Source organism: Paramormyrops kingsleyae, chromosome 1 (genome assembly GCF_048594095.1).
Source record: "Paramormyrops kingsleyae isolate MSU_618 chromosome 1, PKINGS_0.4, whole genome shotgun sequence".
Taxonomy (NCBI): domain Eukaryota; kingdom Metazoa; phylum Chordata; class Actinopteri; order Osteoglossiformes; family Mormyridae; genus Paramormyrops; species Paramormyrops kingsleyae.
Window position 1 is genome coordinate 74,849,311 of NC_132797.1, and position 27,465 is coordinate 74,876,775.

A 27,465-nucleotide genomic window follows, 5' to 3' on the forward strand; every position below is an offset into this window, starting at 1 on the left:
CTGTTTTATATTATAGTGTTTAATTCTGACAGAAGCCATCGCAATCACCGGTTTTACTGCCAGATATGTAATGCTGCACACTCATATTATGGGCTTAAAATAAGTGACGGTACCGAGAGAGACGGTGAATTGCTGCGTCGGGTCACAATCTCGCCGTTATTTTGTCAATTTGGACGCGACTAATCTTATCAAGAGGAATCTAATGTAAGCGGAATTAGTCTCAACCCACGGCACATAATATGAGATGGGAACCTAATGGATAAAGTTTGAGATTTGTATCATGATCTATTTTATAATTTGTAATAGGCCTACATGAATTTAACGAAACTTTAAAAATATATCTTCATTGTTTTTTAGTAATGACTGGTGTGATGAGCATTTACTCCTGCATAGCTACGGCCAGATTATAGGTAGTACTTTACATGTAACAAAGTCATCGTCTCCCACGGACCTTTTATATTACAGGTCCAGCGCTTGAAAGCACCACGTACTTCTACTAATCGTCCACACGACGGCGCTCTAACACCAGCCTAAAAGGAGGATGCGCCCGCGCCGGGTTCTTAACGCATTTTAGCCCAGATTGTTTCCGCACAAGGTCAGCTTGGGATGCTGACGTATTACCCGACATGTATCTTCGCATCATCACGAAAAACAGATGGTAGCATGGCTACTAATCTCTGCGATTCTGTGCTCTGACAAAGATCCTATTAGGCCTGTAGTAAGCCATGAAGATTAACGAGCGCCCAGTATATATTTATTGGTGGATGTTTAAAATAATAATTATACTTGGATTTTGTAGTATTATATAGTAAGCCACTGTTTATGCCACAATAACACTGGTCATGGTTTTACACACCCTAAAACTGAGGTATTACGTAAAACAAAAACATTTAAACAAACAGACTTGATCTCGGCCTATATCCCGTGACACATTAATTAAAGTAGTAAACATATATATTAAATATTAAAACATTAAATATAATTAGATCCTTTTGGAAATTTCCCAACTCAAGTTTCCCAACTCAAGAACCCAAATAAGAGAGTAACACTTGCCGAACACGTCTTCCTCACACCAAACCACACTCGAATACATAAAATTATGCAATGGTTACACTTCCAGAAAACCTGTGTAATGTCCACCTTTCAAGATGACTTATGTAGTTGTATAGGCCCCACCAGGTCCAGATGAAGGCGTGTACGGCAGTATTAATAATGTATTGCTGTTATAATATATTCGCAGGGCACTGTTTATGCAAATTAGCTCTGTCCAAATAAGGTCATGATGGAATGAAATATGGAAGGAGAGACAAACATGGAGGACAGAAGTTAGCGGAGCAGGAGAGTGAAGCAAAACTTCTGGGAAAAGCGGACGGAGGACGGATCCGTGGTCGATTCTACACCCGCTTTCTTGTAGGCTTTTTTCCCCCGGACCCACTTTTCCTCGTTTGTCGAAGGACTTGGGGGGGGACTGTAATGCATTAAGGACTTCGCCTTTTCTCCGGAGAAAAGACAAAGAGGGAGGGGGCCGGGGGGTGGGGGTCTGGCGACGGCGAGCACCCCCAGACCATCCCAAACGCTATGCCGTGGGTGAGCAGCAGCAAGCGGAGAGAAAGCTGGGAGCTGCCGCTGCCCGCGGGCTGGGAGGAGGCGCGCGACTACGATGGCCGCGTGTTCTACATCGATCACAACACGCGCCAGACGTCGTGGATCGATCCCCGGGACAGGTAGGATCTGTGATCCAGGGGGTGGGGGGTCTCCTGCCGGATTGCACGGCCACAACAAAAGTGCTTGGATATCGGGGGCAATTACATCCACAGGAAGAAGCGAGGGCGGGGGGCAAGAAGAGGAGTCAGCAGCCGCCCCGCGGCAGGACTGTCTGGTCGCGCGGCGCTGGCTTATCTGATCTATTAATTGGCGATTAGGGTAATTGGCGATCCGGCGAGCAGGGGGTGGGGGGTAAAGTCAGCCCGCACCCCCATCCCAGTATGTGTTCGGAATTTGCAAAATGCAAAGAAATGCATTTTAATAATAAAATCTACAGCTTGCCGCAAAAGACAACTTAGCTGTGGGTATTTTGTTATCGAAACGACAAATATCCTATTGGATGTTTGTTGAAGTTCGAGAATATAAGTAGTAATAATGTGTGTGTAGGTGAAGCTGTCTGTCAGGTCTGCAGAAAGCAGTGCAGCGCTTTAGGCTGAATTAAACTCGGAACAACCACACATGGAGTTACAGAAGATTAACTTGCTTTTGCTCCGAGTTGCTTGTAGAAAAGTTTACTTGTCGGAGTCCGAAAGTCGCGATCACCTTGCTATTGAGTTATATGTAGAGAAAAAAATCTTTCCAAGTCTAAAACTGAGACTTGGTCGAATGTGTATTCTACTTGCAGTATTATTAAACGTCGGGAAAAATCACAGTAACTTTTAATAAGTTTCCCCTCAACACAAACTGCCATTTTCCCGTTTTTGTATTGTGAGGTTTATTGCACCCTAACCCTAGATTCACAAATTGCGCTAAAGGTTCATTTAATAAATTTCCAGGTTTAAGTACAGTTATGATAGAGCAGCACTTCATACTTAATGCTGGGTAGCTATAGTAAGATTAAAACATGCGCTTTGTCGGATCTGCATGGGGATGAGCAGGAAAATTTCAAACAGCGATGAATGAAATCAATAAGGAAAATCAAGTATCTATACAAAAACACCGTAAAAGACAACAAATAATGTGTAACAACAAATGAGACACGATTATCATCGTGTAGGCTCACTCACTATAACGTGTGTTAGGCGCTATGATCAGGCGCCCGCTGTTCATTACCGGCTCCGTTCTCAGGCCCCCAGCGCCCCTCCGCAGCGGCAGGTAACTATATGAAACGTCACTTTTTTGAACGCGGCTTCCCGGAGCTGTCATTTACAGTAAGCTGATTTTCTGGAAATGGAGGACAGATATGCATATATGTGCAGGCAGTGAACTTAAAACGGGAGCTTTATCGCAGGAATCCGTCACTGTGTTTGCATAAGACAGGATTCCTTTTGCTGACACATTCGATGCTGCTACGTGCTCCGAGTTGCGGAGATGATGTACGATGAATGCTCTCTGGTAGTCTACAGCTCACGTAGATGGGTCTGCAGGTTCTTCCTGGTTGCAGATGGTAAGGGGAGGTTCCCCGACCCCCACTGCTACCTGTGTTTAACCTGCAGTTAGTGTAGAGGAGCTCTTTTGGGTGTCGGTTTGGGGTCAGTATCGCCTCCCTCTCTCCCTCCCTCATAGGCACAGGACCCCTGCATATCCTGTTGCCCTCTGCCCCTCGTAGCACATGAAGCCGTTTGTTTCTCCTCGCCTGCCCGGGCTGACGTCGCCGCTCTGACTCCGTGACCCGTGACGGCTCGGTGTCTCCCACGGCCCTGTAGTCACCGGCTCGCCTATCAGAAATGAGCTCGTTGTCAAACCCTCGCCCACCCTAACCTCTGCTCTGGCCCAGTGTGGCTCCATCTCACCACCATCCCCGTCTGCGTGGGATAATTGCTTCTGCGTAAATGTGTGGACATAAAAATGTGCGAACGGATGCTCTGGACGGCCTCACACTCAGTGTTTCTTTGCTGGCATTTTTCTTGTTTGCGGGACACAATGATGCCCTTTGTCTTACTCGACTTATTTTATTGAAAGAGGAAACAAGTCGACAGCAGCGAAATAAAGGGGAAAGAAATTGACGCTTTGGAAGCCCCCCCCCCCGCACGAATCACGTGACGCTTTTGTGTTTCTGAACAAATATGTTCACGAGCAGAATCGCATTACTGCTGGCTTTGTGAAGCTCGATGTTTTGCTCCACCTGTGTTTTTAATAAAAAAAAGGGCTTTGCTATGTGAAATGCCTGGGCTGTGACGTCTGCGGTGGGCGGGGCTTCCGGTCTGTCAGTCACTGCCTGCCTTAACGTACTTTCTGTCGGTTGCTGGCAGAAATACTATGGGAAACGAAATGGTAGCCAAGCCAATGGGATAATCGTGATTACTGGGTGGTGTTGTTGTCAGCTGGGGCTCAGGTTGTGCAGTTTGTCATCCTGCCAGTAGTGGGCAGCCTTCAGCTCATCCACTAACTGCTGATTTTGCAACCCTAACTTTGCTGCACGTCCTACCCTGCTGATTGGTTACCTCCGCTGTTACCAGCCCCTTCTGAAGGTGCTTGGCAGGTTGGCCTCGTTTTGCACTCGATGCCTGTCAGACCCCTACTGTCAGTTGGGACAGTTTTCCTGATGCTCTTACAAAGCTGATGACAGGCTCATGCGATGAAGGCGAGGCCTGCGGCCCAGGCAGGCACCCAGATAGTCGTTGGCTCCATTCAGGAGAACCAGTGTGTGGCTCAACCATCTGTGACACCTTGTCTGTGATCAGAAGGTCATCAGTTCATATCCCAGGGTCAGCAGAGTGATGTCACCATTGGGCTCCTCCCTTAATCCCCAATTGCTCCAGAGACTGTCTGACCTGCCTTCTCAACTGTATGTCAGTGCAGGTGAGACGATTAAATATCTGGGAGTCTGTATCCAGACAGTCAGCTGGAAATAATGCATGTATTCAAGTGTTTGACATTCTGCAAGGACAAGTCACATTTGGGTTTCCATGCCGGGCTTTTGGGCCCATCTCACATCTCGGGGAGGAATGACCCTTGAATTGGATCTGGTCAGAATCCTGGTCTGGTCGCAGCCCTCAGGACCGGATTCCAGCCCCGGGCCCAGGAGGGCGCTGTTACGTTGGGGCTTCCCCAGGTGTAAAAGCGTGTGGTTCATGTGCCGTTCTGTCAGTGACAGGCTCTGCGGTCCCTCTGTCTCCATGTCTGCCGAGGCCGCATGTCGCTGTGGGACGCCTGGCACTCGGCCTCCACCCCCCCGCGGCACTCGGCCTCCACCCCCCCGCGGCACTCGGCCTCCACCCCCCCGCGGCACTCGGCCTCCACCCCCTCCTAGCCAGGTGGCAGTTATAGTGAAAAGTGAGAATGGTTTGTGAATTGGGGATATGGGCAGGGAACCGCAGGAAGGGGAGGGAGGGGGGCACTGCTGTAGATGGGGCTTGGGGGGGGTTGAGGTCACACACACGTAGTTAGCGTGTGCTCTTTTTTTTTACCGGGACTGAGGATTCTGTGGCTTTTCGGGGCCCCCCAGGGCACACTGTCTCTCTGCCAGCCTGTAGCCCTTCTGCTTGGCTCCTGGACGTCACCTTTACTGAGGCGCAGGCCCCTCGCCCCCCCAGGGTGCCGGGTGCGGTGGCGTGCTGGCCGGCAGCCTCGCGCAACAGAGGCCGTTTCGTTTTCTTCCCCCGGGGGATTTTTGTTTTGGGAGTATGGAATGAGTGCTATGTGAGGGTCGGCCTTGCCAGCGAGCAGACGGGCAGCGGAATGGGGCCGTCACCACGTGTCGCCGCCCCCCCTGCTGACCCCCAGGAGCTGCCGCTGGCCGGAATTGGCTGCCTGAGAGGAACACTGCTGCCGGGCCCAGCTTCCACCAGGGGTCACAGAGGCCTGATCTGACAGCAGGCACCAAAGCTACTATGCTAAGGGATCATCTGTCTGTCTCTGTGCCTGTCAGTCCGTCTGTCTCTGTGCCTGTCTGTCCGTCTGTCTCTGTGCCTGTCTGTCCGTCTGACTCTGTGCCTGTCTGTCCGTCTGACTCTGTGCCTGTCTGTCTGTCTGATTCTGTGCCTGTCTGACTCTGTGCCTGTCTGACTCTGTGCCTGTCTGTCCGTCTGACTCTGTGCCTGTCTGACTCTGTGCCTGTCTGTCCGTCTGTCTCTGTGCCTGTCTGTCCATCTGATTCTGTGCCTGTCTGTCTCTGTGCCTGTCTGTCTCTGTGCCTGTCTGTCTGTGTCTCTGTGTGTCTCCGTGTCCCTGTCTGTCCGTCTGTCTGTCTGTTCACAGCACTTATTTGGGAATCCTGTCTCACTGGGGTATACAGCGGTTACGCACCTGCATGCCTGTGCGGTCTGTGATGCGGCCCCACAGTGTGTCATGCTTGTCGTGGTGCGATGGTGACGTGCCGCAAGGCGACAGAATTGCCGTGTTGGAGCTGGCTGCCTGCCGCGTGCGTGAGGCGGCAGAGACGTCCGGCTCGATAGGACCTCGCTACTTATAGCTAGTTTATTTCCACACGTCTCCGGACAGGGAGAAAAGGGGGGGGGGGGACGTCCCAGCTGCTCATGGGACAGATTCAGGGTCATTTTTGGGACATTTTAAAATTAAGCAGCCGTATGGGCTTCCTGCTAACTAACAGCTTCACCCCAAACCGAGTGAAGAAGCTCTCTGACCATGACGCGTTCAGTACTGGGTGTTTTCATTAGCTCTGTATGTCATAAAGCAGACTTTTGTTAACAAAAGAAATCTGCAAAACAGTTTATTTTCACACTGTAATTAAGTGCAATTCTGCTTGGTGTGTTTTATAGTGCTGCACTTTGTGTTCTTTTAAAGGCGGAGCAGTCAGACTCGGCCGGCTGGGTTGCGATGTCCCTGGCTCTCCGTATGGGCCGGACCGCGTGGTCATGAGGCTTTTGGTTTCCATGGGAACCCTACATGACTACAGTCCTGTCTGTAAAGCTAAATGGTTAGGGAGCCTATAGAAAAACAGGAAGTGGACTAGCAGGGATGGGGGTGGGGGCGGCAGAGGGGGGCGCTGGATTTTCTAGGTGTTTGAGTAAATATAGCTGGTGCTGTAATGAACTGTAACTGGGAATATTATTTTTAGGGGAAGAATTCCCGGCATGGAATCCCAAAAATGTCTCTTGGAGCATCTTAATTGGCAGCTGGGATCAGGGGCCCTGTCTTTTGTTGTGAAGGGAAACCTCATTTGGGGGGGGGGGCACCCCTGCCCCACCCTGACAGATTCCTTCACCACCACCGCCACCCCCCCCCCAAAAAAAACACAAAAATACAGCAGCCCAGTTTCCGTAAAGTTAAATGGACCTTTCGAGATACCAGCATCTTCTGTGAAACCAAACAAGTTAATTTCCAAGTTTGTTTTCACCATTTTCAGCATATATTGCCCCCCCAATGTGTAACCCTAGCCTGAAATTTTTTATGTTGATTGTCATAGTGAAAGATTATATAAATATATATTTTAACTTTAGGAAAAAAATGGGAGTTGTTATATACCCAGTAAAATATACACTATACACACACACAAACATTCAGGCGGTGCCCCCACCCCATGAGTTTGGCAGCCTGGGGGGTCTCCGGCAGTCAGGAGGCCCGATGCCGAAGAGCCTCGCTGTGCATCAGTGTCATTCCACAGCAGAGCTCCTGTGTTCAGGCTGTTTTATAAACGGGAATCCCGACCACGACCACTTGGGGGCGGGGGGGTCCATCGGCGTCCCTCGTGCTCTCATTCCCAGGTGCGTCCTGTGTGACGTTTGGGCTGTTACTCACAGCTCAGGAAGGGGGCGCTGTTGCGAGGTGAGCTTCATGGCACTGCAAAGACCCCATAAGTAGTTATAAGAGGAGTCCCCCCCTCCAGAAGATCTAAGGCCTTTAACTGGGCGATAAACGGCCTGAAATCCGCCGCCCATGTACAGTTTCCAGTCTTAAAAATCTTCCCGCGGTCCGGCTTCCTGCAGTGAGCATGACATGGGGGGGGGGTCCCCTCCCGCCCGCGCCAGCTGCTTCCAGCAGGAAGGGAGGGTTCGAGGAGAGCGACCTGTGTTTCTCCTGGGCCGTTTCCTGTGCCGCGCTCTGGAGGGGGGCCTTCTGCCCCCTGAGCTCCTGTTTGTTTCGGCCGCTCTGTTAATTGCTTAATTGGTTACCCACGGCCTGATACTACGTAAGAAATAAAATAAAATCATTACTCTCAAAACGAGTAATGAGTAAAAAGTAACTTATTACTCTTCCTGAGTTACTTGCCCAACAGTGACTGTCACAGAACTGCAGGAAAACAAATATGTTGCCCGCAGAGTAGGACAGCGAATCAGATCGTTTGGGGAAAGCGGACGGGGGCGAGATCCGCGGCCGATTCCACACCCGCCTTGTTGTTGGGTTTCTTCCCTAAAAACCAGCATGACTGGATCGGCTGGGTTCGGGCCCGATATGATATGCTTTCATGGGGTCTGAAACCTTTAGCGGTGCCCCCCCCCACCCGACGCCTCCTCTTGGGAGCACTTTGAAGGATCTGGTTGTCTATTTATAGAGCCACTGGCTTGATACAATCTGTGTTATTCTGTATGCAAGTACTATTATAAAAGACCATTCCTTAGTGTGTGTGTGGGGATGTAGCTCAGTTTCGCAGTTATCTGTGATTTAAATATCGCCGTCATATTTCCCCAGTGTTGTCCTGCATCCGTCTACAGCATTCCCAGCTCGTCACCCCCCCCCACCAGCCACATAATGACTAGCCACACCCACCTTTACCATCCGGATTGGCTGCATCATGTGGTTGGGGCCTCGGAAGTTAATCCCTGGTCTCAGCGGCGATGGACATCCATGCATCACTAGAGTCTTCTTAAAGGGGCGGCGTATTTAAAGCTGACACATCACTTAGCCTCTCGCCTTTACGGGGAAGTGACTATTGTAAAATGCTGCGGTTCGGGTTTTGGCCTTTAATTCGTAAGTCGCCGTCCTCCGTGAGACAGGCGGGGTCCGTGGGCGGGCCGACGCCGAACCGCGGCCCTCATTCTTCACCCCAGTCAACGTCGGCGTGGTCGTTGCCATGAGCCGACGTCCGCTTGCCCACACGGGGGAATCTCGTGGGTCAATGGTGGTACTGTACGTTACCACAAAGTTCAGGTGGCCAAGTTTATTGCCCGTGTCGTCCACCTCCACGATTGGGGGGAAAAGGAGGGAGAATCGCGAGAGTAGCTCCTCAGAGCCTCTGGCTTCTGGCCTCTGAGATGAGCTCACTGGCGCGCTCAGTCATGGGATGCAGGAACGTAATGCTTAAATTAAGCTGAGTAATTCGGATTACCGGAGTCACACACATAAGCTGTAATGCATGCAGCCAGTGGTGTTCAGGTGTGACCAGGCATGGTCCCCTGCCCCCTGCAGGATCACCAAACCTCTGACGTTCGCAGACTGCGTCGGTGATGAGCTGCCCTTAGGCTGGGAGGAGGTCTACGATCAGCAGGTGGGCGTGTACTACATCGACCACATCAACAGTAAGTAACCGTCGCTGCTTCCTGTTTGTCCCATGAACATCCCACCTTTCTCCTTTTTAACTGTTGGCCAAATTATGCCATTTTCTTACAGTATTTGATTTGTTGTTCACTTTTGGTAGAGCAGCTATTATAATTGTACTTTTCCAGTTTTCGGTAATTTCTAGAGGCTTGGAAACCCTGGGATTCCTTACGGTTCCCGGGTTTAAATTCTGGACCTTCTGCTTTATACCCCCCACCCGCAGGGGCCTCCAGCCCTGAGGATCGCTGTAGCCCCCTCTTTTTTGCGATTAGAGCTTTTCCCCATAGAAATGAATGGCCTGTCCCCACAAAGATGTGGATATGAATGTGTGTGTGACCGGCAGAGACCACCCAGATCGAGAACCCGCGGACGCAATGGCGGCAGGAGCAGGAGCGCATGCTGAAGGAGTACCTGGTGGTGGCTCAGGAGGCTCTCAGTGCCAAGAAGGAGATCTACCAGGTCAAGCAGCAGCGCCTGGAGTTGGCCCAGCAGGAATTCCTGCTCTTCCACGAGCTCTCGGAGGAGGACAGCCGCTCGCTCGCCAGCAGTGAGGCCCCCGCCCTTCCGCTCGCTCGCTCGCTCGCTCGCTCGGCTCCGCCCAGCCCCCTCGCCCCTCGCTCACGTCCAGTTTGCGCCAGCTTCCTGACCCGTCCTGAGCGCTTCCTCTGCTGCTGCCCGCTGTATTGGGGGCCGTAAATAACCAGGCTGCTGCCTTAGGTGTCACTCAGGTGGCGATTGCCATAACAGCCCAGGGTCAGTGGCCCAGGTGAGCTGTGCAAGGGGTCTGTTTGCTAACCATGGCGGCTGTCCAATAGCGTGCAACTCGTGCATCATGTGACTGTGTCATGTGACCTTGGTTGGGGAAGTTCTCAAGCTGTACCCACTGTTGTATGAAATGTATGGCATATATGGAGAATTCTTTTCTAATTATGGTCGGGGTCATTGAGTGGCTAATTTGTGCGTCTTCGTTAAAAATGGAAGTCAGACGTCCGACGTTGTACCGTGTAGAATGATTTCTCAGCCTTTCCCATAAGGCAAGTTTGGTTCCAGGGAATCTCTCACGGCCTGGAGAGTGGGGTCCGCCCTTTCCTGCCCCTGTTGTCCCTCGTTCCCTCCCTCCCCCTCTTCCTGGGTTTGACCTTTATTCCCAGCATAGCTAACTTGGAGGGGTGGGGGTGAGGGGGGGGGGGCAGCCAGACAGTGAGGAACTGAGAAAGCCTCAGTGTGAAGCAGGCGATGCGGCACCCTCACGCACGCGCCCCCCCTGGATATAGGACACCTTGCCATTGTGTGCTGCCGTTATTGCTCTAAAAACTGGAGATTCCTTTCTGTGTTAACTGACCCCCTTTCCGCCCCCCCACCTCTCCCTAACTCCCCTTCCCCTTTTGTAGCATTCTCTGGCGGCTCTTCAAACGCAAAATATGACCCTGACCAAATAAAAGCGGAAATCGCCTGTAGGCGCGAGGGGGTAAGTCATTATCAGCCGAGAACAATACCTTGTGCGTCAGACCTCTGTGTCTCTGTGTCTGTCTCTGTGTCTGTCTCTGTGTCTCTGTGTCTGTCTCTGTGTCTGTCTCTGTGTCTCTGTGTCTGTGTCTGTATCTGTATCTGTGTGTCTGTGTCTGTATCTGTATCTGTGTGTCTTTGTGTGTCTCACTGTGTCTGTTTCTCTGTCTGTCTGTCTGTCTCTGTGTTTCTGTCCCTCTGTGTGTGTGTCTTTGTGTCTCTGTCTGTGTCTCTGTGTGTCTCACTGTGTGTCTCTGTCTCTGTGTGTCTCACTCTGTGTCTCTGTCTGTGTCTCTGTGTGTCTCACTCTGTGTCTCTGTCTCTGTGTGTCACTGTGTCTTTGAGTCTCTGTCTCTGTGTGGTGTGTCTCTGTCTCGGTGTGTCTCACTGTGTGTCTTTGTGTCTCTGTCTCTGTGTGTCACTGTGTGTCTTTGAGTCTCTGTCTCTGTGTGTCTCTGTCTCTGTGTGTCTCACTGTGTGTCTCTGTCTCTGTGTGTCTCACTCTCTGTCTCTGTCTCTGTGTGTCACTGTGTCTTTGAGTCTCTGTCTCTGTGTGGTGTGTCTCTGTCTCGGTGTGTCTCACTGTGTGTCTTTGTGTCTCTGTGTGTCTCACTGTGTGTCTTTGTGTCTCTGTCTCTGTGTGTCTCACTGTGTGTCTCTGTCTCTGTCTCTGTGTGTCTCACTGTGTGTCTTTGTGTCTCTGTCTCTGTGTGTCTCACTGTGTGTCTCTGTCTCTGTGTGTCTCACTGTGTGTCTTTGTGTCTCTGTCTCTGTGTGTCTCACTGTGTGTCTTTGTGTCTCTGTCTCTGTGTGTCTCACTGTGTGTCTTTGTGTCTCTGTCTCTGTGTGTCTCACTGTGTGTCTTTGTGTCTCTGTGTGTGTTTTTCTCATTGATAAGAACCTGTTACTTTTTACCTTGAGCATAACCTCAGCTTTATGGATACAACGTGCCACAGGGGGTGGGATTTACCAAGGGGGGGAAATGACACCACACCCAAAATCGCTCCAAAAGCCTCCCCCAAAAGGCCCGACTGCTGTTATTAATAGTTTTGGGTCCCTGCTTGTGTGGTTTGTAGAATTTGCTGAGTGATGTTTTTGTGAATGAATTTGATAAGGGAAGGTGGGATGTGTGTTTATGCTGTCGGGGGGGGGGGGGGTCGCTCTGGGTGTACAGTGACAGTAAAGTACACCCGGACTAATCATGTGAGAACATTTCCTGTACGTAAAGGTTTATAAACGAAACTCATACGAAACTCTTTCCAGTGTGGGGGGGGGGGGGCAGTGTCAGATTCCAAAAATTAGTTTGTGGGCAGGGCATGGGGCATAGGATACAGGGGTGTGCTTGTGCCTGTGTCTGTGTGTCTCTGTGTGTGTCTGCATTGGTAGTGGTGGTGGGGGGGGGGTATTGCTGTGATGATTCAGGGTTATTTGGGTGGTGGTAACGGAAAGTCCATCATACTGGGGGGATGACTCAGTCTCTCGCTCCTGCCCCCCCCCCCCAGCTCTCCAGCCTGAAGAGGGAGCTGGCCCAGATGAAGCAGGAGCTGCAGCACAAGGAGATGGGGGTGGAGACCCTACAGGAGTGAGTATGGACTGCGGGAGCGAGTGTGGCCTGCGGGAGCGAGTGTGGCCTGCGGGAGCCAGTGTGGCCTGTGGGAGCGAGTGTGGCCTGTGGGAGCGAGTGTGGCCTGCGGGAGCCAGTGTGGCCTGCGGGAGCCAGTGTGGCCTGCGGGAGCCAGTGTGGACTGCGGGAGCGAGTGTGGCCTGCGGGAGTGAGTGTGGCCTGCGGGAACCAGTGTGGACTGCGGGAGCGAGTGTGGCCTGCGGGAGCCAGTGTGGACTGCGGGAGCGAGTGTGGCCTGCGGGAGCCAGTGTGGACTGCGGGAGCGAGTGTGGACTGCGGGAGCGAGTGTGGCCTGCGGGAGACAGTGTGGCCTGTGGGAGCCAGTGTGGACTGCGGGAGCGAGTGTGGACTGCGGGAGCGAGTGTGGACTGCGGGAGCGAGTGTGGCCTGTGGGAGCCAGTGTGGCCTGTGGGAGCGAGTGTGGCCTGCGGGAGCCAGTGTGGCCTGTGGGAGCCAGTGTGGACTGCGGGAGCCAGTGTGGCCTGCGGGAGGGAGTTCTGGCCTGCAGACCCTGCCTCTGCCCACCCACTGGGCTCCCATTCTAAAGCTGGCCTGCACTCATAAGAGGACACTGGGGGGGGTTTGTACTGCAGAGCATTGTTTCACCAGTGGAAGGCAGTGGAGGCTGCCCCCCCACCCCCCCACTGCCTTTCCCACATGTTCAGCCACATTCCCGCTCCTGCCCCCCTCGCCTTTCTCTCCCCCGGGCCTCACCTTTCCCTCTGCCTGTTTTCTGCTTCCCATCTGAGTGTCGAGCCCCGGCAGGTTAGCAACGTTCTTTTCGGGTTCCAGTTTATGTGTAAAAACCCATCCGCTAATTTGATGCTAATCAGCTAATTAACATGCCACCACAAAATGGCTTCATGACTGAGTTTGGGTTCAATTTTAAATAGTTCTTCTCTACACAAATATGACTCACTGTTCCCGTTTCCCAGTGGTTTCTTTTAAATGCAAAAATCTAAGGAATCACAATATTGTTTGCAGTGGACATTCTGTCTTTTTATATATGAGAAATAATGTGCGTAATTACCTTCAACGTCTTTTAGTTACATGTCGAGTGTGTCGCATGTATAAATCTCCCAAAGAGCGGTAGCTGTTCTGTTGTTTGTGGGACTCTGAGCTGGGAATAGGGCTCCCCGCCTCAGGAAGAGGATGCAGTGTGTGCTGGCCAGAGCCGAGTCTCAGGGCAGGGACAGGAAGTGTCGGTGCAGGGGCCAGGACCCGCCACTGGCGAGCCGCTTCACAAACACCAGATTCTGCTGCGGTACATTCCTGTGTGCTTCCTGAGTGCGGAGCGGGTGGGGCCTTATCACACAGATAGCCCACGACTCGAGTGGCTCCCAGAATAGGGGAGGAGAGAGAGGAGGCCCGGCCAGTGGGGAGGAAACACGGAGGAGCAGAGACCCCGCCCTCACTGCGCACTGCCTGCTCAGACAGAGGCTCTTAAAGGGACGCCGAAAACACTGGTCCTTATCGTCAAATCTCCGTCACGGTGCAAATGAAGTAATGGGCTCTTTAAGACATGGAAAAAATGTTACGTCCCAGAGGAGAGCAGAAGTGACACAGCAAAGCAGCTCGCAGCGAGCAGAGAGCAGAGAGTGGCCCCAAAGTTACACGAACAAGATTCCTCCAGCTGCAGTCGGGTACTCCTGCCCCCCGGGAAGAGTTTAGCGGTCTGATCCAATTCTCAGCACTTGGACAGACATTGCGAAACACGATGGGGCTGAATCTCTTCTCCCCTACATATTAATGCCAGAGTTTTATGGCACCTACACTGGATGAGGGAGCTTTGTGCTGGGGCTGTACACGGGGCTGATGGGTATTCCCCATAATTCTCAGCCAGGAGCCAAAGGCCCAGGGCACTTAGAGCACTTGCACCCCCACATTCTGGTTCATGCTAACATAAGGCCTGACTGAGTGTGACACGCTCCATTTTCCTTGTGTTTTTGTGGGGGCTGCACCGTGCAAGATCACCCACGATTCCCTGCGATTCACTCAAAGCTGGTAGGAGGGATCTGATGGTGGCACATTTTGATAAGTGAAGAAACACCTACGACTGGCAAAAAGGGGGCAGAGTGACAACTGTGGGTGTTTTTTTTGTGTTCCTCCTGCTATTCAAGGACATGCCTCAGGGACCAAACACCCCCCCCCACATAGTTACAAGCTGGAGTATTATGTGGTTTTTCCATCTATTGACCACATATGAATAATAATAATTATTATTATTAATAACAAAAATCATAATAATTTTTTTGTTTGTATGCTTTACGTCTAACTTTTCCTATTTAAAAACCTTTAAAAACCAGAATGACGGATACACTCTCTGGGTATCGGTGCCCGTCATTCCGGTTATAGCGTGGGAGCCTCTCGGTGCCCGTCATTCCGGTTATAGCGGGGGAGCCTCTCGGTGCCCGTCATTCCGGTTATAGCGGGGGAGCCTCTCGGTGCCCGTCATTCCGGTTATAGCGTGGGAGCCTCTCGGTGCCCGTCATTCCGGTTATAGCGGGGGAGCCTCTCGGTGCCCGTCATTCCGGTTATAGCGGGGGAGCCTCTCGGTGCCCGTCATTCCGGTTATAGCGGGGGAGCCTCTCGGTGCCCGTCATTCCGGTTATAGCGGGGGAGCCTCTCGGTGCCCGTCATTCCGGTTATAGCGGGGGAGCCTCTCGGTGCCCGTCATTCCGGTTATAGCGGGGGAGCCTCTCGGTGCCCGTCATTCCGGTTATAGCGGGGGAGCCTCTCTGTGCCCGTCATTCCGGTTATAGCGGGGGAGCCTCTCGGTGCCCGTCATTCCGGTTATAGCGGGGGAGCCTCTCTGTGCCCGTCATTCCGGTTATAGCGGGGGAGCCTCTCGGTGCCCGTCATTCCGGTTATAGCGGGGGAGCCTCTCGGTGCCCGTCATTCCGGTTATAGCGGGGGAGCCTCTCGGTGCCCGTCATTCCGGTTATAGCGGGGGAGCCTCTCGGTGCCCGTCATTCCGGTTATAGCGTGGGAGCCTCTCGGTGCCCGTCATTCCGGTTATAGCGGGGGAGCCTCTCTGTGCCCGTCATTCCGGTTATAGCGGGGGAGCCTCTCGGTGCCCGTCATTCCGGTTATAGCGGGGGAGCCTCTCTGTGCCCGTCATTCCGGTTATAGCGGGGGAGCCTCTCTGTGCCCGTCATTCCGGTTATAGCGGGGAAGCCTCTCGGTGCCCGTCATTCCGGTTATAGCGTGGGAGCCTCTCGGTGCCCGTCATTCCGGTTATAGCGGGGGAGCCTCTCGGTGCCCGTCATTCCGGTTATAGCGGGGGAGCCTCTCGGTGCCCGTCATTCCGGTTATAGCGGGGGAGCCTCTCGTTGCCCGTCATTCCGGTTATAGCGGGGGAGCCTCTCTGTGCCCGTCATTCCGGTTATAGCGGGGGAGTCTCTCGGTGCCCGTCATTCCGGTTATAGCGGGGGAGCCTCTCTGTGCCCGTCATTCCGGTTATAGCGTGGGAGCCTCTGTGTGCCCGTCATTCCGGTTATAGCGGGGGAGCCTCTGTGTGCCCGTCATTCCGGTTATAGCGGGGGAGCATCTCTGCCCATCATTCCGGTTATAGCGGGGGAGCCTCTCTGTGCCCGTCATTCCGGTTATAGCGGGGGAGCCTCTCGGTGCCCGTCATTCCGGTTATAGCGGGGGAGCCTCTCGGTGCCCGTCATTCCGGTTATAGCGGGGGAGCCTCTCGGTGCCCGTCATTCCGGTTATAGCGTGGGAGCCTCTGTGTGCCCGTCATTCCGGTTATAGCGTGGGAGCCTCTGTGTGCCCGTCATTCCGGTTATAGCGGGGGAGTCTCTCGGTGCCCGTCATTCCGGTTATAGCGGGGGAGTCTCTCGGTGCCCGTCATTCCGGTTATAGCGTGGGAGCCTCTCGGTGCCCGTCATTCCGGTTATAGCGGGGGAGCCTCTCGGTGCCCGTCATTCTGGTTATAGTGGAGGGACATCCTTCCAGTCACACCAGAAGGAATGTCTCACCTGTGATTCTGGTTATACATGGGAGACGCCTTGGTAATACTCAGGTTGTCCCAGCAGACATCCTCTGCCATGCAGCCTTTCACCCCTAAATATACCCCTGAGTCTGTGGGTCCTGTGGGTAGGGGTGCAGCTAGAGATTTTGTGCTCTGTGAAAGCATCATATCGGGCCCCCTCCCAGACCAATCCAATTATGTTCCAAATTTTTAGGTCCCCTGTCACTCAGGGGCCCTTGGAAATATGCTAACTCCCCTAATCTCTATGACGGCCCTCCCTGGGGCGGGAGTACGATGTACTGGTTGGGGGTCTTCTGCTAGCATGTAAAACTAAATAACAGGATGATTTTGTATCTTTTGTCCAAACGACGTGCGTTTTATTATTCCCGCCGGGGGTTCTGCGTTCCGTGTTCTAGGTCGCAGTTGGCCTTGGTGTTTCAGCGCCTGTGGCAGCACCCTCGCACGAGTGTGGGGGGGCCCCGAATGTGTGCCGGAGTGAGGCCTCAGCGACGTCACTGCCCAGCACTCGCGTGTGTGGGGGAGGGTGTGGCTCAAATTCTTGTGTAAAAAGCATTAGGTTTGCATGGGATGGGATCCATGCCTTTATATAGACCCACCGTGTTTATTTGGGTAGTCAAGCCTGCTTATTATTTGAATAAATAAAATAATAAAACAAAGTTATATTTAACTAATGTGCCTTATTTCAGTATAACATTAAAATGCTTTTTGTTTCTGTAATGGGAGGAAAAAATTCTGAATATGGTTAGAAATAGAGGGGGGCAGTTTTTAATGACACGTTAACAGGCAGCCATCTGTCTGTCCCCGTGTGCCCCCCCGCCAGGATCGACAGGAAGATGTCTAGCGGACAGACCAGCTACAAGCTGGACGAAGCGCAGGCCATCCTCAGCGAGCTGCGGAGCATCAAGAAGTCCATCAGCACGGGCGAGAGGGAGAGGCAGGACCTCATCCAGGTGTGGCTTCACCTGCCAGGCGCCTGCTTGCAGTGACCACGGCGTCCTCTGGCTATAAGTCAACATAGCAAATGTCTTTTCAGTGATGTCATCGCTGTGTCTCTCTCGCCCACCCATCCCCCCCCAGAGTCTCGCCAAGCTCACGCTGAGTTTCCGTGGCGGCTCAGGTCTGGGCGACACCCTGCTGGATGGTGCCGGGGGCCCCTGTCTGGCTCAGCGGTACTGTGACGCCGGCTGTCAGACGGACATCGTGGGTGAGGTGCGTGGGCCCCTCCGCTACCACTAGGTGGCGTCCGGTGGACCTTTAAATGGGCAAAGGAAGGATCGTGTGTTTTTGTGGTGGGGAGGGTGAGCGTTTGGTTTGTCCCCGTGATTTAAATTCGGATCTCGAGGCGAGTTAGGCCTGTAGCTGCCTGTACTTGGGGGGTCCTCGGTGTAGGGGACTGACCTGCCCCCCCAACCCCTCTCCCCACTGCAGCTTGCCTCCCAGGAATTCTCGCCACTGCTGGACAAAGTTCGCCTGAACTGGCAGTATGAAGAGGCTAAAAAAAAGTAAGTCATGGGCGGCTTGTCCTGATGCCACTGGTTATACTGGTTTGTCTTCACCTTCATCTTAATCAGTTAGTTTTATGAGTCTTACCTCTCCTTGAAGAATTACTGTTACTCTTTGAATGGGGGGGGGGTGTACGGTGAGCTGAGAAGTGGGTGGTCACTGTGTGGTGGAGAGCTGTGCCTTTAGGTGTGGGGGGGGGGGGGGCGGCTGCTCTGAATGGCCCGTTTCTGGCTTTTCCGCCTGTCGGTCACATTCTTCGTTTCCCAGCATTCCTGCCTGACAGTGCGCGGCCTGTTCTGCCCCACGTCAGCCGGGGCAAGTGGCCCGTCGGGGCCGTCACACACACATGGAAACATCTGTATTTACAGGCGCTGGTTCGCACTATCGTGCACGCTCGTGTGAGCCCCCATGGGTGAGTTTTCTTGAATCGATCACAGACCCAGAAGAAATACCATGGATTTCCGAATTGGCCCATCTGATAGGCTTAAGCTGGGCACCGATGGGGCCTGGCGCGGGTTCCACAGTGAGGCGATTCTCCTTTGTTCTTTGCATACGGCCATACCGTTCTCCTCTTTCTCTTTGGTTTTCCAGTTCTTAGCCAGAACATTAGATGATTCAATGACAGCGATGCTCTGGAAAGTTCTGCATTCTCTGATGCCGACCATCTATTTCGCACTAACTTCATTGAAAACGTCCCGTCGCTAAATTAAACGTGCAGTCAGAAGCCACTGAGCACCTCAGAGTCGGTTTGGTGTAAGCTGGAGAACTGCATGCTGGGAGTCTTTGGAGGCGGCAGCAGAGCCTTATTGCTGCGTTTCTTATGAGAGCGCCAAGCTCTGGACGTTGCCATGGCGACACAGCTGCAGCGCGCGCTAGTGCAGACGTCGGGGAGACCTGCAGAAGCTCGCATGCCGCTCCTCTGAATCACAGCATCTCCGCCTCAACACAAACACGTTGTGCAGCATCTATCTTGCGCCAAAAACCTGGTCCTGAATGTCTGCTCTGCAGCCCCCAAGGACAAAGCGTGTTGAAGTCTGTCATTCAGCCATGTAACTTGTGCTTGTGTTTGTACCTCTACTTATAAGGTTTTTTTTTTTACAGGAATAGTACCTGTAGCCATGTTGTTTTTACTGTAATGGAGAAGTTTTACGATCTTATCTGAGGAGATTCACACACTTGTGGTGTTAATACTCCTCCTGGAGACCTCCTCTCTCTCCTTCTCATGTCTCCTCCTCTCTCAGAGTGTCCAGCCTCCAGCATCAGCTGGCCCAGCTGGACAGCGAGAGCTGGTCGGGCCGGGCTGAGGCGGATCGGGACCGAGACTGCATGCAGCTCCTGCGCGAGAAGGAAGCCCTGCTGCAGGAGATCACCCTGGTCAGCCAGCAGCAGCGCCCCCTCGAGAGCCTCCTGCACCTGGAAGAGGAGCGTCGCAGGCTGGAGGAGGAGGTGCAGAGGGCGCACGCTGTCCAGAGCCAGGGCGCCAACCAAAGGTCAGTGGTTTCCCTGGCGGAGTAGGGCGGGTGGCCAGAGTAGGGCGGGTGGCGGAGTAGTGCGGGTGGCGGAGTTGGGTGGGGTGGCGGAGTAGGGCGGGTGGCGGAGTAGTGCGGGTTACGGAGTAGGGCGGGTGGCGGAGTTGGGTGGGGTGGCGGAGTAGGGCGGGTGGCCGGAGTAGGGCGGGCGGCGGAGTTGGGTGGGGTGGTGGAGTTGGGTGGGGTGGCGGAGTAGGGTGGGTGGCGGAGTAGGGCGGGTGGCCGGAGTAGGGCGGGCGGCGGAGTTGGGTGGGGTGGTGGAGTAGGGCGGGGTGGCCGGAGTAGGGCGGGTGGCGGAGTAGGGCGGGTGACCGGAGTACAGCGTAGTGGGACACAGGAGCGTCTGATAAGCAGCCTGGGGGCTCATTCATGATGAAGGCGGCCGGACGTGTCGCCAGTTCGGCTCCATTCAGCAGCTGATTCAGTTCCCCTTCACAACAGGATCCTGCACCAGGAGAAGCGGAACATGCTTCTGCTGCAGCTGGAGGAGGCGTCGCGCATCGCCACCTACCTGCACTCACAGCTGAAGAGGTGAGCTGCTGTCCGGACGCACGGGCATGGGTACGGGCGTGGGTACGGGCGCGGGCGTGGGCATGGGCACGGGCGTGGGTACGGGCACGGGCGTGGGTACGGGTGTGGGTACGGGCACGGGCACCCGTTTGCACTTACGGTCATTTATCAGATAGGACACCACAGGAACGCGGCCAATAAGGAGCCGGCCTGAGAGCCACTAGGCTGAGATTCCAACGAGAAACCAGTGAAAAGGGCCAGACAGCACTGGAACAGCAGCTGTACAGTGCATCACAAAACACTGCAAGAACATAAAGTCATAAGCTCTGCTCAGGCAGCAATACAGTGGAAACTAGGTGTGTTCCAGACTCACGGAAAACACAAGAGCATCGAGCGTCGCCAAGAGACCAGAACTGAGGGCTAGCCAATGAAATGGAGCGGGTCAGTGGTCCAGGGGGTTAGCAGAGGTGTTTCCAGAAAACATGGCCCTCAAAGAGGGGGGGTACTTAGTGACACACTGGTCAGTTTGGAATACATCACTGTATTTTTATTTACCCGGTGAAGAAATTTGTGGAAAATTTCTTTCTTTTACAGTATTCCTTAAGATTTATCAGAATTGTCCAAATTCTAAAAGTGCTCCTGCTTTTGTGCCCTAAAATGTTTAATCTGAACTGGCCCAGTTACCGTATGACGCTGCGTGAATGTGTACATGGATATAAACTGACATATAAACTAGCCGTCTCATGTTTTATTCCCAGTGTGTGAATCATGTCTTGTGGCTGTGATTTCACAAGACGGGGAATTCAGAGGAGAGTGAGCTTTACCATGGGGGGGGAGGGGGTGCTCAGATAAAGTTAATGCTGTTACAGGGACTTTATTTTAGGCAGGAATTCAGCTGTTAGTATTGCTGAGGAAAATGAACAGTGGTGCAGTGGGGCACGATATCCAGCAGAGGGCGCCATCCCATGAGCAGGGCTCTGAGCTCACCCTGAGGCTGAAGCCTAGTTCATTCTTTACTTTTTCGCATGTGCTTTCGTGCGTTTTTGGGCTCTGGATGGTTGCAGCTTGTGTTCATGCTACATTTAGCTAAATGGTCGCGATTGGTGCATGCATAGAGCAGTGATACCCTACCAGGCCAGCAGAGGGCAGATGTACTGCAACAAGCACAGGGTAGAGAATTGGGAACTTTTATGAACAGTTTTAAAGTTATCAGTGAAGGCTTGGGCAGTGATACAGTAATAATGCATACCGTAGTATTTTGAAATCCTTATGGCAAAATTTGCTGCGACCGATGCGGCATCGATGCGCATGGACATGCGTGGTTTCCGCTAGACATACAAATCTGGGCTACACCAACCGCAGCTGTCCGCAGCCAACCCCTGACGTTGAAATTGATGTCACGTCCCCTCGTTCGCAATCAAAGCGCACGTGGAAAAGTGATGTACGAATCGGCCTTGAGTCTCTCTCCGGCTTCTCTCCCTGGCAGCCTGTCGGCCAGCAACCTCACCGCCTCATCGGGCAGCAGCCGCGGCTCTCTGGCCTCCAGCCGCGGATCCCTGACGTCCAGCCGCGGCTCGCTCAGCTCCGTCAGCTTCAGCGACATCTACGGGCCGCCGCAGTATGAGCGGGCTGAGGCGGCAGCAGCGCCAGCTGAGTCGGACCCCCACCCCCGCTACCCTCTACACCCCGAGGCGCTGTGCCGTGACAGCAAGGCCCGGCGCTCGCAGGACACGCCGCAGTCGCTGGCCTCGCTGTCGTCGCGGTCCTCGCTCTCCTCCCTGTCGCCGCCCAGCTCCCCCATGGACGTGCCATACCACCAGGACAGCTCTGTCGCCCTGAGGGCCGAGGAGTATCTAGAACTGGCTGGCCGCGGGATCGTGGAGGGCCTGCGCGGCCAAACCCTGCCCCCCCCCGGTCACGGCTCGGTGCTGGGTGACACGGGGCAGGGGGCCGCCATGTCACACCTACTGGATGCCAAGAGCCCCAGGGACAATGGAGCCCAGGGGGCCTGCAGCAGCACAGGCGAGTCCGCGCCTCTCTCTCGAGTGCTGGCTCTCGCAGCCGTAGCCGTCGCTAACCACAGGCCTGTGCTGCAGGAGTAACGCTGCGCGGTAACGGCGGGAACCGGGTCGGGCGGCGAACGAGGAGGGGCTCCGCAGGGGTGTCGGACGAGGTGCTGGCCACAGACAGTGGCGTCTTTGAGGCCTGGAGCAGGAGGTCAGTGGAAGCAGAATTTCTGCCCCGTCATAACTTTTCTCCTCAGGAGTTCCTCACACAGCAAAGGCAGAGGGGGCGCCCTCTGGTGGCAGCGGAAAAATCTCGCCCCCCCCCTAGAATGTAATCGGCAAAAGCACTTTTCTACTGCACCAGGAACTGTACTTTGGTACAAAAAATTCTGTGCTTTTCCATTTTCCATTCATTTGTGGTCTGGTACCAGTACTGAGTACCAAACCCGCTGGGGTACTTTTCTGGTACTTCAGTACTTGGGGTTGGATCTTGCAAATGTGTTTATCGTCGATTGGTTATGCAAATAACCTGCCTTGCAAACTCAAAATACATTCGCCATCCTGAAAAAGCATAGTTATGATCTCAAAAATCAATGATAAACAAAGTAAAAAGAAATAAGGAATAATAATAGATGCTTAGTCAAATGAAGAAACTGAAGATTTAATTGCAATTTGGTCGGAATAACAGATTCATCACGATGGCATGACAAGAAGTAAAAAGCCATTTGCTCGATATTGGACGGATTTTAAATATTGCGATATGATTTTGTTGAAATAAATATTGCATTAAATTTCTTACAAACTTGTTTAGGAGTGATTTAAACAGCAAGGATGAAAATAATTAGGATTGTCTCGGAGAACACATGCAGCGCTCATGCAAAAGCAGCAGAGAAAAACTTTCAACTGATTTTTTATATATATAAGCGTGTTACATGTTGTTTCCTATGACTGAGTAAAAATGAAGGTACGAAACAGCCTGATTTCAACCCAGCTGACTATGTTGGTCCCAGCAATGTGAGAATTGCATGTACATAACATGTGAGGCTGGTGTTAATATTGCACATCACCCTGCCCTATAACCATTTTTCAAATTCAGCACAAAATACCCCGCCTTGTCTTATGATGTCATTCAACACCAGTATCAGTTTTTATGCCAGTGAAAAGCCAACACCTTGAAGTACTGAACTTTTTTTGAAGTACCAAAAGTACGGTAGCTGGTGCAGTGGAAATGCACCCTAACTTTTCCTTGACTTTTAATCGGAAGTTACTAGAATGTATTTCTTTTTTTCTCTTCCATCCTCCTTCTGTACTGCTTATCAAATACAGGATCCTGTTTACTTTATGCTCTTTTCAGTTATTTTCAGTCCTTTTTTTTTTTTCTTTTCTCCATCCCCTGATTCTGTCTCTCTTTCCAGAACGGACGACCCGGAAGAGGTGTTATACGTCAACGATGGGACCGCAGCAGAACTTGCTCAGATCCAGCTGGGGCTCCTGTGAGTATAGAATACTCCGTCTGTCTGCCCCCCACACCCGGGCTGTTCCTCACTGCTCAGTGTTCCGGCTCCAGGTTCGACACTGCCAGTGAGAGCCTCCTGGTGCAGCTGCTCCTGCTGAGGAACCTTAATGTTGTGGTCGTAAAACCCGGATGCAAAGTGTGAGTAGGCACTGTGTGTTTTTTTAAACTCCGCGATGGCGGGCAGTCCGAGTGACATGTATTGTTTTGGCTGCACACAGCTATGTCAGGGTGAGCCTGCTCCCGGCTGAGCACGGCCGCGGCGGCACCGGGACCCGCTACTGCTCCCGGGCCCAGGATCCGCAGGGCCAGCTGAGCCTGAACGAGGGCTTCCGAATCCCGGCTTGCGCCGCCACCCTGGGTCTTCGGCCCCTGCTGCTGTCCATTTGCGCTGTGGGTCCCCAGGGCCCCGAGGAACCGCTGGTGAGCTAAACGTTGCACGGAGAGAGGACTTCATTTGGCTGTTTGTGAGTTTTAAAGCCTGTGAGTGTGTGTGTGTGTGTGTGCTTGCAGGGCATGCTGCAGATCAGCCTGGCGGACTGCGTGGGTGCCACTGAGATGCTGTTCCAGTGGCACAGAATCCTGATGCTAGGCGGCACTGAGGCTTCCCGTGCCGGGGAGGGCAAGATGCCCAAGGCACTTGGCGTGGGGGAGGAGGATGCCAAGGCTACGGTGAGTGACCAGGCTGTATTTAGACTTAGTGAGGATTTGGATGTTGGTTGAATAGCCACTCACCCTGCCACTAGGGGGCATACATGCCTAATGCCATTCTGTCCTCTTGCCCAGGACCCTGTGCTGGCCCTACTGGGGGAGTTGGAACAAGAGTTGGAGAGGAAGGAGGAGCAGGGGGAGGCAACATCGGAGAGGTAGGCCCCCACCATCTGACAATCCCAGACTGCCACCCTGCTATTACCAGTTTTGGGTTGGCTATACTGTAAGTAAGCGGGGGTGTGTCTCTCAGGAGCTGGCAGGCAGAGTCGGTGGACAGTGGCTGCAGCAACAGCACGGCGTTCGTGATGCAATACACCGAGGGACTGTGCGTGGATGGTATCTGCATCACCACTGGGGGGCGCTGTATCCATCCAGCCCACAGGCTGCACTCACTCAAGGTAACCAGACATCAGTTTGCCTTACCACCAAGCCCTTGGGGAGGGGGCGGGGGTGCAGCGGTGATGTTGATGCCGTTATTGTTGGGCAGGTGGACAAGGAGACCAACACTGAGGTGCCCCTCCCTGAGCCGGTGCGGGTGCGGCCCAAGGAGCGAGGGGGGCGCTGTGGCCAGGCCTTGCCCTTCATGCGCAACAGCACCATCGTCCGCTCGCAGACCTTCTCGCCAGGCGCACGCAGCCAGTATGTGTGCAGGGTAAGTCCACGCACACGTGCACGTACATGCTAGTCTCTCCCCCCCCCCCCCATGTGCCACTCACTGTCCGTCTGCCTCCCCCAGCTGTACCGCAGCGACAGCGACAGCTCCACGCTGCCCAAAAAATCCCCCTTCATCAGAAACACCCTTGAAAGGCGGACTCTGCGATACAAACAGGTGCACCGCTCGAGAAGCTCTCCACCGGCGCGCCGCTAATTACGCTAATTATTGCGCTGTGATCTTTTTAGTTGCGAGTGCTGCCCGTGAAATCATGCGTGTGTCTGTGCGCCGCACGGCAGCAGCAGCAGGCCTGCCGCAGCTCGCTGGCGGAGCAGTCCACCCGCACCTCTCTGGACCTGGAGCTGGATCTCCAGGCGTCCCGGACCAGGCAGCACCAGCTGAGCGAGGAACTGAATTCCCTGCGGGATCTGAAGCTGCGTCTCGAAGAGGCTCAGAGCCGGGAGGCCGCCGAACTGCCCCACTGGGCCCTGCGGGATGAACGGCTCCACAGCCTCCTGAGGGAGGCCGAGAGACAGGTGCTGTGCTGCCTGAGCCCGGCCACCAGGGGGCATAGTGCTTGATGTCATTGCTCTGGTGCTTAATGCGCTGACGTGTGACTTTCTCTGGAGAGTAACGCAGGCTGGCCCGCGATCGATGCTTAACGACTTGGGCGGGGTTGGGACACAGCGCGATCCGCTTGGGTCTGATTTTATACTAAATTGATTTACTAAGCTGTGATTGGTTTGATTCAGCGGTGCCAGCCATTTTTGTTGGTGTTTGGTGTGTATCAGAGCTCAGGTTGCTCGGCTTGATTAACTGAAAGCACTGAAGCCTGCTTGGGACCCCAGCTTGATGGGCTGTGTTGTGGCTTCCTGCAGGGTAAGCGGGAGGCGTGGCAGGAGGATTCCACAGCAGCAGCGGGCAGGATGAGGAAGGCATCCAAAGACGTGCGACAGCTGAGGGGGCAGAGCCAGAGGGGGCCCTTCCCTGTGCAGACCTTCAGGTGGGTGGCAGGGAGTCATGGCCCATCAGCTCCATACAGGCAGCAGACACACAGATTTTCACTGGGCGTTTCTCAATATGCATACTTGACCATACTCGTGTTCTCGTTTTACATCATCCTCCACTGCCGGTTCCAATATTCAAGAACAGAAGTTCAGAGGACGTTAAAAACCCCCAGATGTTATTCTTGCTCCTTCCCAAAAATCAGTAGCCTCCTGGCCAAACAAGACCAGTCCCATGATTCACTGCGTCCCAAGTTCATTCTTGGGAGGCGAGTTAGCAAGACCGATCTTGTCAAGACCACAAGTGTGATCTTTGCGTTCTTGGTACTGAGAAACGCCCACTGTCTTCATGTGGGGCATGTGACTATGTTGACCTGTTTTAATCTGAGCGCTTTAGAAAAAAAGACATAGCCCTGCCTCAGATTACACCAGAAAGGAGAGATTGCCCTTGTTAGCACTCATTACCATCTTAGTGTGTACAGTAGATGTTGCCATGCTAGTATCACCTAAGAGCCAGGCCCATCACTCAGAACCAGAACTTTCCACCATTGAATATATTGTCGAAATAACATACTGGTTGTACTTCATTTTGATTTTCATCTGTCAGAGAGAAGATGGCTTTCTTCACAAGACCGAGATTCAACATACCTCCCCTGCCCGCCGATGATGTATGAAATCTTGACCTCTGTACATGTGATCAGAAATGAAGTATCAGTTTTTCATGTTCGACTTCATGAAGTAAATGGAACAAACTGTAGTTATCATTCAGAAAATTTAAGGCTATTTTGGTGTAAGTTTAGGGACAAGGCATGTTGGTGAGTGGATATTGAATCATATGCACTCAAGCCTTCGTTTTATGTATCTATTGATAACAACAGGGCTAGTTTTTCCTGGTTTTGAAAGAAAAAAGTATTTTATAAGTGAACAAAACATGTTTTTCTTATGCTTTGTACAATTTTACTAATGTTTGTATGCTTGTGAGGCTGGAGGATGGGAACAAGTCAGTTTAGACAAATTCACTGTACTGTAACTTATTTTATAGTACTTTTACTTGAAGGAAATAGGAAAGTTCCCTACTTTTAAGTGTAATTTTGTATGGTTGAAAAAAATGGCACTTCAGTGTTTAACATACAGTGAAATGGACCCTTGACTGATTTTTGTTTCTGAAAACCTTACATCCAGTTTGTTACTTTTTTTTAATCCATTTTTATTATTTTCATGGTCGTTTTATTATAATTATTAATTATTACGTGTACTTTAAGATATATAGATAAATATATATTAAAACGTTGTATTCAGAACCTTTTATGTAATTTCTGTGATAACATCTACAGTGTTCTCACTGTTGTGAAGATCAGTAAATAAACATCTGAACAAAGGGGATATGTAAGGTTATTCATGGTGTATAAAAGCATCTCCGTGGCAGGGAAACCTTCCGTTGGATCCGAATGTACAGAACAGGAGAGGAAGGAACTCGTTTCGGCACGGCGAACGTAGTCAAAATACACTCATCTTGAAGAATTGTTGTGACTGTAAATGTTGGGTGGATTAAATGAGAAACTTTTAATCGATCGATCGATTTTATATACTCGCTTCTCCTATACAAGATCGCGGGGGTCCAGCAATTATCTTGAAAGCAATGGGCGCAAGGGAGGGAATAACCCCGGACAGGGTGCCAACCCATCGCAGGGCACACACACCATTAACACCAATGGGCATTCACCTTGTTTTTGGACTGCGTGGTCATACAGGAGAATCCGGAGGAA

The 27,465-nt window shown here is 52.7% G+C and overlaps 1 protein-coding gene across 2 annotated transcripts; it reads left to right on the forward strand.

The window, feature by feature from the left end:
* Positions 1–1,277: 1,277 nt before the first annotated feature.
* wwc3 (WWC family member 3) lies at positions 1,278–27,077 on the forward strand. 2 transcript variants are annotated; one of them, XM_072699239.1, is made up of 23 exons: positions 1,278–1,724; positions 9,013–9,122; positions 9,485–9,688; positions 10,533–10,609; positions 12,150–12,229; positions 17,092–17,221; positions 17,349–17,480; positions 17,700–17,773; positions 19,016–19,264; positions 19,745–19,834; positions 21,300–21,835; positions 21,910–22,030; positions 23,235–23,312; positions 23,387–23,473; positions 23,554–23,755; positions 23,846–24,004; positions 24,119–24,198; positions 24,294–24,441; positions 24,531–24,695; positions 24,780–24,872; positions 24,995–25,231; positions 25,574–25,698; positions 26,307–27,077. In XM_072699239.1, the coding sequence occupies exons 1-23, from the start codon at positions 1,579–1,581 to the stop codon at positions 26,371–26,373; spliced, it is 3,390 nt and encodes a 1,129-aa protein (XP_072555340.1). In that variant the 5' UTR covers positions 1,278–1,578; the 3' UTR covers positions 26,374–27,077. The 2 variants fall into 2 exon arrangements, with proteins under 2 accessions (XP_072555340.1, XP_072555342.1); XM_072699241.1 differs by having other exon boundaries at positions 24,998–25,231.
* The last annotated feature ends 388 nt before the right edge of the window (positions 27,078–27,465 follow it).